General features: G+C 44.9%; 1 protein-coding gene across 1 annotated transcript; it reads right to left on the bottom strand.

Moving 5' to 3' along the window:
- Positions 1–2,053: 2,053 nt before the first annotated feature.
- Positions 2,054–7,447, bottom strand: LOC136288795 (phospholipase A2 inhibitor and Ly6/PLAUR domain-containing protein-like). The gene is made up of 5 exons (XM_066182295.1): positions 7,347–7,447; positions 6,182–6,298; positions 4,590–4,739; positions 4,307–4,447; positions 2,054–2,428 (listed from the first exon to the last, which is right to left on the bottom strand). Exons 1-5 carry the CDS (start codon positions 7,393–7,395, stop codon positions 2,202–2,204), a joined length of 684 nt encoding a protein of 227 aa, XP_066038392.1. The 5' UTR covers positions 7,396–7,447; the 3' UTR covers positions 2,054–2,201.
- Between the last annotated feature and the right edge of the window lie 2,969 nt (positions 7,448–10,416).

Raw genomic sequence — 10,416 nt, forward strand, 5'->3', positions numbered from 1 at the left:
TTTCAGCCTGCTTGGGAAGAAGGGAAAGTCTAGGGAGACAAAAACTGCAAGAACATTCAGCCCCCATGCTGTAATTTATGAGCTGATCACATATACATTCAGGCATACACATGTAGGCATAGTTATCTCACTACTGCCACATGTTGTGGTCTGGTTTCAGCAGCCAAGGCTTTCCTAGCACTGAACTAGGAGATGAAATTGTGTTGCTGATCCCTGCAACTCCATGCCCAAAATGTGTGCTTGTACTGTGAGCTGGGGCTATTAGGGGCAGACACAACCATGAACTTTGCTTAACAGTCCAGTAGTCTGCTCCAAACTGGGCCATTCATCTGGAGCAGACACACAGGGAGATGCTGAAGTTTGCTAACACCCCTCCACTGTACAACTCAACATCTCCCAGAGCTCTCACTATTCCATCCTCTAGCCCACAGCCAGTATTAAATCCCAGGTATAGCAATGATGCCTGATGAGGCATTTTTCTTCCATGCTTTTGTGTGATACTGTCTTGGTTTGGGAAGACAGGTATCTTGCCAGGTAATAAAAAAAAAACAACTGCAGTTTCCTTTGGGATGGAGAGTGTAAACCCTCCCCTCCGCCCCCTTTTTTTTCTTTTTCAGTTATAAATTACAATCAGAGGCTCTTAGGCTAAGATTTGGGAAATAGGAATAGCAGTTCTTTACTAGTATGTATTACAAAGCAAACAACAAACAAAAAACCTCACCAAACAACTACAGCATTAATAACAAATGAAAACAGTACCAAGAACCTTGAGGGCTTTTGTTTCACAAAACCCAGGGCAGTTTGGTTTCGGTGTCCCTGCAGGATCCTCAGAGCACCAAGCCGAAACAGTGGAAGAGTCCCGGGCTGGTAGCGGGGATGGCAGGGTGTCCCGGCAGGCAGGGGCAGGATGTCCCGGCAGCGCAGGGGGTGCAGGGTCACGCTGTAGCAAGAGGAGCAGCGCCGAAGAAGCCGAAGGCGAGGCAGGGCCTGGACCAGCTCCCGCGGGTGGCAGAGAAAACTCAGGATTCAGGCCGACCCAGTGATAGTAGATTTCCCAGGACTGGATCCCTTTGGCCACAGTGAAATTCCTCCAGCCAGCAACAGCCGTTCTCTCTCTCCTCGAACGCCGGAAAAAGACGAGCCCGCAGCTGCCTCAAGCTCTGTCTTTTATCTGCATTATCTCCCCCTTCCAACTTTGTTCACCTCTTTGTTTCAGTTAAGTACTCTCAAGTATCCAACACTTGGTCTCCTTGGTAACTTATGGGGAAAAAATTCTTTAGAGAAAGAAGGAACAAACCTAACCCCCAACAGATACCAACCCAAGGATACCAGGGAATGAGGCAAAGAGTGGCTGGGGCAGAATAGCCAAGAGTGTGGCAAATGTAGAAGTGAGAAGGCTACAAAAGCTGTGAGTGTAGTTCAGCCAACAGAAAGGAAATAAGGATTGAGCTGAAGTTTTCTCATTAGTTGGACTCCCAGCCGTTTGTCGCCATGGAAAGCTATGTATTTTATGAAATTAAGTGTTCCCAAAGTAAGCACTTATTCCAGATAATCATGAAATTATCTTCAGACTAAATATCTTAAGACTAAATGGGAGAGTGTCTGGTAAGGCGACTTCTTGCCAGAAGCAGGCTGCTTACAGCAGTGTCTTATACTCTGAAGCAAATACTATTTGTGGCCCAGGGCCACAAGCGGCCCTTTGAGCTGAGGGACTCCTCGTACTTGGACTAATAGGATACAAGGATACCCTATTTGGAAAAAGGGGCAAGTGACCCTTCTACTCAGAGTGAACCTCTCAGGAACTCATCTCCAGTCCTTTTCAGTGCCTGGAAAAGTAGCTTTGGAAGTTGCCACTTATACTGAGATAGTGGTTAGATACTCCAGGGCTGTCTTGAGACCTCCCACATCCTGTGCAGTGTTTGAAGACCTCACACAGTCTCGTATGGTTTCAGTGTGGACAAAGCATTGAGAGAATGCAACACAAAACCAACCACATTTGAACTGATGAAGCTTTAAATGAGATTAAATCAATGCAGAAACAAAAGCTGGGTAAGTGCTGTCTTTATTCTGTTAAAATATGAAAGAAGAGCTAATCTGAAAATAAAATCCCCAGGCAGAAGAAGCTACAGCAAAAAGGACTAAGTTGAAAAACAACTGCTGGAATTTGCTGTGGGTACTGCTCAACCCAGCACCAGTGAGAGTCAGAAAAGTACCTTCTCCAGGATGAATCCTGACAGGACAGGAAGGAAGGTTGTGTGTGGAGGGGCAACCCCAGCATGCACCACGCTGTATATAGCAGAAGCTGGTCTGCATTGGAACCGTTTCAACTTTATGTCCATCATGCCCAGGCTGTTTTTTCCATCTCCTACCATATTGCATTCAGAAATGGTGGTGCAACCCTTCATGGCAGCTTTCAGAGACAGTCCACCTGTGCAGGGGAAATACAAGAAACGCATGCTATGCATCAGGGGATCCAATTCCCAACATTATTCCCACCCTGGCCACGGCAGTCCCCATTTCCAACCTAAGAACTGCCCATTCATTACATCTGGTTGATTCCAAACCCATCAGCCCTGGCTGTTCCCCTCCCCTGAATAAAGCTGAGGAAACAGCAAGGCCATCTTGGTTGACTTGAAATACAAATGGTTTAAGGTTTGTCTTCTTTCTTTCTGCTGAATGAAGATGACTTTTAAAAATTCTAAGCATTTAAATTTAAAAAGTGAAAATGTCTAAAGTAGTTCTCTTTTTCATGTTTAAAGATACTTCTGCCCAAACTTTGGCTTCCTACTGTGTAACAGTACACCAGGTATTCATTGTCTCCTCTCTCTGACCCTCTCATGACACTCCAGCTGGATGACTTTGTCTCAGTCAGATTTGACACGGAGTTGAGAAGTCTCAGTGACAATACAGCCTGAGCTATTTATTAAGAGGAATTCATTCTCAAAGGCTTTATAGCGTTTTAGCCAAACCAAGAGAGAAACCTACTGACAGACCCACTGAAACCTGAACTTGTCCTTTGCCACCACTCGTGCATTTACCAGAAGAGGAGACCTGAGCAGGTGCTGAGTGCCTAACTCTCCATTCAGATATTCTTGCCCCTGTTGCTTTCTTTTGCTATTCATGTGTCTCTGCTGTTCATGTTATGGAGGTCTGGAATACTTTGTTGGACAATTTTATCTCAAATAGAAATAACATGTAAAGTCACTTCATTAATTCCTCACCTTCCTGTGCTCCCCTACACTGCTGCTTTCTCTGCACAGTTTATCACACTGCACAGGCCTTCTCCATTCACAGTGGCTGATCAATCAAGTTAAGGCAAGTTAGGAGCATTTTTTATTTCATTGGTACACTGAATTAATTGTGTCACTCTATTTTCATTGCTGTGACTACAAAAATTCTTGTTTTCCTTCATGTTGTCTCTGTGAAACATGATCTAATTCAGGGTTTGGACAGAACATTAATAAAATCTATAGGAAGGATCTTCAGGCATCACATCATCACCTAGCAATATTATCAACTCAAAGAAATTTCATCCATAACCATTTACAAGATAATGGTTTTTCAGTCTGCTTCTACAGATGGTGTTGCTGCCCTTTATTTCCATGGGTTTTTCCTGCCTGCTGGAACACAGGTGTGCCATGAAATGTAGAAATCTTTTACCTGCAGCAGGGGTAGAAAAGAGAGTGACCAGAAAAATTGCTGTCCACCTTCCATTCTCTAATTACAGGACCTGAGGTGGGAAAAATATTTCTGATGGAGCTGTTCAAAGGCCGGACTTCAAGGGAGGGGACCTGTCCCCAGCTTTCTTCATGCAGAGGCACCACAGCAACAGTGTCTTGACCCTAGTGACTGGTATTACCCCATGGGTAAGCAATGTTACTGCAAAGCTCCATCTGAACCTCCACTAAGCTGGCAACTGACTTAAATCCAGATTCACCCTCATACATCCTAGCTAGGGCCGGCAAGTTCAGGGGTTTGGTCAAGTTTTTTACACGCCCATGTACCAGATTGGCCAAGAAACCAGTTCCACTCTTGATCTCAGTTATGCCATGTTATGAGTAATTCCAGCAATTTTCCCTGCATGATTGGGAAGAAGGAAAGAAAAACAACACCTGTCCCTTGATCAGCCTTCTGATCCCTTGATCAGAAGTTTTCAGTTTTCAGCTTTAAGTTAATTGTATCTTCCTCTTTTTTTTATTTCACTTTTTTTGCCCATTTCTATCTGAGTAGTGCTTTATCTAAGGCTAGTTTCACCCATTTTACCCATCAAGAAGATGAAAACCAGCCCCAAATGATAGGCAGTTACCAGCATTCATTAACCCAGCAAGGTCAACACACTGGTCTTCAGATCCAGTGCAGTTTACAACTTCATTACTGCACTGAAAGGAGTCCACGCTGTAGCAGGCAGGACACTGGTGTCCGTTGGGCACATCATTATCTGGTGGCACTGGAATGAAAGACATTGGCTGTAGTTGGTTTCAGTGAGAGAATGGGAGGAAGAACCCAGGTGATGGCTTAGCCTAGAAGGCCTCACCATGGGACTGATCAGAGAGAGAGGGGACGGGCTATAAGGAAAATAAAGAGTTTACATGACACGGAGGTGGTCTGACAGTCATCACCAGTGCAGCAAACCAAGTGGCTCTTTGCTTTCACCTTCCCATAGTTCACAGTGACAGGACCAAGGTGGCACATGTGGGATGGCAGGCAGGACTTGATGGATGAAGAGATGGCCATCCCCCCTGTCATGAAGCAGAAAGCAGTGCCAAGTCATTCGACATAAAGTAACTCCCTTCCCCTCCCGTTAGTTCCTGTACCACTTTCTAGGCAGATGTCCCAGGGCCTGAGCCCCCGAGAAGCATCACAAGTGAGCCAGGACACTTCATCTGCAGAGATTATGGTGTGACACGTGCCTCTGACCCACAGCACAGGCTTGCTCAGCCTGTGTAAAATCTGCAGAGTTCACAGTCTATCACAGCCACAAGCATCCTGACACAGACAAATCTCGTCTACCCCATCACCAAGGCCAAAAGGTGTAAAGGGGAGTAGAACAGCTAAATTGAATCTGCTGAAGTGCTTGAAGGATGAAGGGTGGGTGCACCAGCAGAAGAAGGCAGACACTAGAGCTGCCAGCATCAAAGTTGGTAGGATATGAGCCAGACTCCAGTCTAAAAGGCAACAATCACTTCAATAAGGCTGAGCAATGACTGACAGTATGCCTCCAACATAACTGAGTGTCCAGCTGTGTCAGAGCTCAGCACCAGTTTTGACTTATCAACCAGAGCAACATGATTATTGATTGACAACATTTCCTGTGAGGACAAGCTAAAAGAGTTGGGATTGTTCAGCCTAGAAAAGAACAGGCTCCAAGGTCACCTTATAGCAACTTCCAGTGCCTAAAGAAGCTACAAGAGAGCTGGGGAGGGGCTTTTGACAAGGACATGACCTAATAGGGCTAGAGGGAATGGCTTCAGACTGAAAGAGGGTAGATTAAGATTAGATATTAAGAAAAACTTCTTGACGGTGAGGGTGGTGAGACACCAGAACAAGCTGCCAGGGGAAGTTGTGGATATCTCCCATCTCTGACAGTGTTCAAGGCTGGGTTGGATGGGGCTCTAAGCAACCTCTGGTCTAGTGGAAGATCTCCCTGCCCAGGACAGGGGGTTTGAAACTAGATGATCTTCAAGGTTTCCTCCAACCTAAACTGATTAATGATGATTATAATAAGGTGATAGCTCAGCCCTTCTGGCACTGCATGGCTGCATTGTGTCCCCAACCCTTCTTGAGGATGGGCAAGCTTCTTTCTCCACGCATCACCAGTGCACCCCCAGTACTAGATGTCAGCAGCTTAATGTAGGTCATGATTCAGTCTCTCAGCTTCCTGACTCAACTACTCACCTAGGCCAGCATTAAAAGCCAGTGTCTCCTCCCACTATGAGGTTTTGGTCCCTCCCTCCACAACTAAGAACCAAACCCTCTCACTAGAAAACTACTTCTTGAAATAGAGGAATAAAGAGGTTTTCCTATCCCAGACTATCCTGATCTCTCAGTCATCTGTCAGTAAAAGCAAAATGAACAGGTTATCCAAGGATGGACCATACTACCAGTGACAGAAGTGGGGAGAGAGACAAGTCCCCCAGCCAGCCCCACTCTGAAAGCCACACAGTCTTAGAGGATGTCTCACCTATTAGGACCTCATGCAGAATAATGCCACAGGTGTCTTCACCACCAGTGCAGGTTTTCATGGGGCCAGAGCAGCTTTTTCCCATGCTGTGACATATCTCGCACTGGAGGGAGGTCCCTGGGGAGAGGAGGACACATTCCTGAGCAGCAGTCATAAGAAATCTCACTTCCCTTTTCAGTGATGCTTGATTTCAGCATTGATCAGCACTTTTCACATTTCTCTTCCCTTATTTTTCCTGTTTCATTGTGCAATCTGTGTTGGGCTTTTCCTGGGGTTGCTGATGATAGCAGCCCTACAAATCCCTTTACCCTCGGAGGCACTCAGGTGTCTCTGGATCCACAAATCCCAAATTCTCTCTTTGTAGTGAATGAGGGAACCCAAGTGGCTGGGAAACAAGAGCTGCCAGCAGATACTAGCTGTACTCTGTACAAACTAGTGACTTTCTTTGTAAGCATTATCTCTTTCTGTATCTCTTTGTAACCATTAGGGGCAACCACTTCACCAGATACCTGCTGAAACACTTTAAGCAGACCAGAATATCAGATACTCATCAGGAAACACTTAGAAAGGAATAACATGTATTTCAACAGAGGACAAAGAGGATCTCTTCCATGACACAAACCCACAAGTGTCCAGCATGTAGATTAACACGTCCAGGGCATGTGTCACTTCCCTAAACCCAGGTGCCAACTAATGCACCTTGCAGTGGCTGTGGCATCTACTGTGACTCAAGACCTCCAAGGCAGCTGTGGTTTTCTGGAGCAGAACTGAATGACAACTGAGATGATGTTATGTCCAAAATGTCACACAACCCTGGACATGAGTAAAATAAATAAGTCTGAAGATGGATTCAGTTTACCAACGTCTGGCTGCCTCAGGGTAACCTAAATCACTCTGATGGCTGTTCTGTCTCTGTCACCAGTGAGCACCACAGAAAAATCAGACTGCAAGCTCAGGTTGCAAATGCCAACACCCTCATCTGCACATTGGCTTATAGGACCAAAGATCCCCCAAGACCGGTCACCCTCACCCCTCTGCAATGCAAATCCTCCAAGATGAGGGGCGTTTAGGACTCAGATGGCAGCAATATCCTCACACATGAATCACTCCATTCCCAGACCTCTTTCATGTCTCACAATTCCACAGGTCCCAGTGAAAAACTCACCTGGGTCCAGGAAAGCCAGGAGAAAGCTGAATCCAAGGGATACTCTCATGCTGATGGGATGTAAGCACAGGGAGCTTCCAAGTCTTACCCAACAAAGCACTGTGTGTCACAAGGGCTTTATAAACTGGAAGGAAAGGCAGTATTTTGGGGAAGTAGAGGTTGGGGAAGTTTTCTGAACAATATATATACTGCTGAGCACTAACAGAAGTATTTACTCTTTCTTTTAAAGCATAGGTTTTGCCTTTGTCTTCACATGAGTGATGCTGTTTGTTTTTCTCCTGTTTAGAACATTCATCCTGTGGGGCAAGACTGGCTGTCCTGGTGATACCAGGTATGTCTCTGGTAAAGACTTCGGACAATGTTCAGCCCCCTCCATCCATATGAATGATGGAGAGGAAACCATTTGAAAAGTCCTGTTTTGCTCTCACTGTTAGGCCCAAAGAAGCAAAGTATAGCATGGACCAACCATGAAATTCCCCTGTGACTGATTTTTTGATGTCTAGTTTCCCATTTTGTCATTCCCACCATAGAGTCAGGAGCTCTCATGCCTGGAGTACAGCAGGAAAGCAGGCAGCATCAAAGCAATGAGCTTCCTCTCCAAGCTAGAGTGCAGCTTCAGTTTGTAAAATGACTGCCAAAGAACAGCTTGGAGCAGGCTCAGTCAAGGGTTCTTGGAGATGAATACATCAGAGCAGCAAAGCCAGTACTCCAGGGTTTGGGTTTTGATATAAAACACTTGGAGGCTGACAAGGAAGTCTCCTATTGTCCTTCTGGGCTTTAAATTAAACCAAGTCAGCAGAAAGAATCAATGCGGTTGCAAGACAGCCTGGTCACAGATTAGGTAAAGTTATAGCAGTTTTCCATGCCACGGCATCTTATTACGGGCTAATGACTAGCAGCAGCGACCAGCTTGCCATTGGCCCACAGGTTCCCTGCCTCATGTGCAGGTTTTAGCAGGGTGTACTGCCTCATTGAAACCATACTCTACCCTGAAGATATCCACTTATCCTGCACTATATTGGACACAGACCCTCCAGGACTTTTTGCATTGACAGACAGGAAGAACTTATGTGCCCTCATGCCCCCTTCCCATTTGAGACTTACCTCTTCAAAGGGCAGTGGTCTTTTGACATTTCAGAATATATTGAGTAGTCCAGTGGGACCACTCCTTAGCTAAGCCCACAGTACTATGAGAATGGGAATCACACTGGGTAAGAGTCTTGGTCCATAAAGTGAATATCACAAGGAAACAAGGGAGAATTATATCTTCACCCTGAAATTCTTTTTCAGCTCAAAAATCTATGCCACAGTAGATACATTAAAATGAAATCAAAGTCCTGACTGCAGCCTGTTCAGGATTAAAATTAATTTCTTATTGGTCTTAAACATCAGACCAGTAAAACCTCAGAATAAAACCATGTCCCCAGGCCAGCTGAGGTACCTACATTGGGGTGATTCTGCCATTTGTCTACATATGGGACTGCAGATACAGATAGGAAGATGAGAAGATGTGACTGTCTCTGCTGATTTTAATTTTATGCCCTTCCATTTAAGATGATTAGTGAAGTGCCTGAGGGACTTCCCCTGAACAACATGACTGCACTAGTCTCACTGAATTATACAGAACTCACTTGCTTCCCACCTCTCACAGAGGGAGGGTGTGAAGCTGCAGCCTTTTCATGTGCTCTTTCAGAGATTAAACCAAGCAGAGCAAGGAGGAGGCACAATCAGCAGCAGTAAGAGACCTGGAAAATAAGACCTATTAGAGAAGGCAAAAACAATAAAGGTGCTCAGAGGACACCCAGTCACACCATATATGTCTACAGAAAAACAGGGCTGGATAGGAAAAAAACTGTCATAGGGGGCTTACATTAGGCACTGGGGGAATTTTTGAACAGTGACAATAGTGAAGCTGATTGCCTGGGAAGGTGTGGATCCTCCATCCTGGGTGGCTTGGAAAAACAGACTAGACCAGTACTTAGTAGGGAATTTTTTAAGTTGATAGGATCCTGCTTCAGGGCTGAGAGATGGATTAGATGCTCTCTCTCAAGATCCTTTCTAAATTGGTTCATATATTTTAATTTCATGGTGTGCATGAAGTGCCTGTCTTCTGCAGCATATCCATGTTTCCAGAAGGAGAGAAGGATGATAACACAGCAGTTACACTCTTCAGGGAGCTGAGACAGAGGCTGGAAAGGTCAGAGAAATCTGTGAGATGAGAAAAGTTAAAAATCCAGCCCTGAAAATAGCATTGGTAGGAAGGGAACATGAAAAGGGATAAAATGAAAAGGAAGATCATTCTGTGATCAGCAGAAGAAAGACATCTGTCTTCCAAGGCTAGAGCATCTAAAAAAATATATAGTGAATTTGTCCTGTAGAGTTGTAGTAGAAAATTCCAGTGGGTTTCATAAAATCAGAGAATTGTTTAGGTTGGAAAAGACCTTTAAGAACATTGAGTCCAGCCTTCAACACAATAGCACCAAGCCCACCAATAAATCATGTTCCTAAATGAAATATCTACATATCTTCTAAATACCTCCAGGGATGGTGACACCACAGCTACCCTGGGCAGCCTCTTCCAGTGCTTGACAACCCTTTCTGTAAAGAAATTTTCTTGATTTCCAATATAAATCTCTTATGGCACAACCTAATGCTATTTTTCTCTCATTCCAAGAGACCAAACATAAAGGAATGTCTTCAAAGCATGAAAATAATATAACAGATTTACATCACAGCTGAAGAGCTCACGTCAGAAAGCTCTGAAAAAGAAAGAAAAGTGACAAAGGTGTGACAAAGAAAGTAAAGGTTAGAAAGGACTAGGGTGAACAGTTCCTGCAAGGGATACCGGAGGAAAGCCTTGCACAGTCTTAACTGGCATTCAAAGGGAGGATTCCTAAGGGAGAATTACAATGATGGCTTTAAAAAAGAAGAAGTGAGGTCAGAGCTAAGGATAAACCCTCTGATGGTGAGATCAGCTGGGGCCAAGAGGAGCACCCTTTTCCTGTGATGAAACACTTGAGAAGGAACCAGAAGGACAGGATGTGCCTGGATGAAGGGCAAACCCAACAGA

Source organism: Chamaea fasciata, unplaced genomic scaffold (genome assembly GCF_029207755.1).
Source record: "Chamaea fasciata isolate MVZ Bird 193981 ecotype frontalis unplaced genomic scaffold, bChaFas1.0.hap1 SCAF_4, whole genome shotgun sequence".
Classification (NCBI taxonomy): domain Eukaryota; kingdom Metazoa; phylum Chordata; class Aves; order Passeriformes; family Sylviidae; genus Chamaea; species Chamaea fasciata.

Excerpts from the sequence above, each read along its gene's own strand:
- LOC136288795 (XM_066182295.1), bottom strand. The coding sequence starts at position 7,395 with ATGAGAGTATCCCTTGGATTCAGCTTTCTCCTGGCTTTCCTGGACCCA. Across the intron at positions 4,740-6,181 it reads TCTGCATGAGGTCCTAATAG|GGGGGATGGCCATCTCTTCA; the intron begins GTGAGACATCCT and ends GCTTCATGACAG. Across the intron at positions 4,448-4,589 it reads TCAGACCACCTCCGTGTCAT|TGCCACCAGATAATGATGTG; the intron begins GTAAACTCTTTA and ends CTTTCATTCCAG.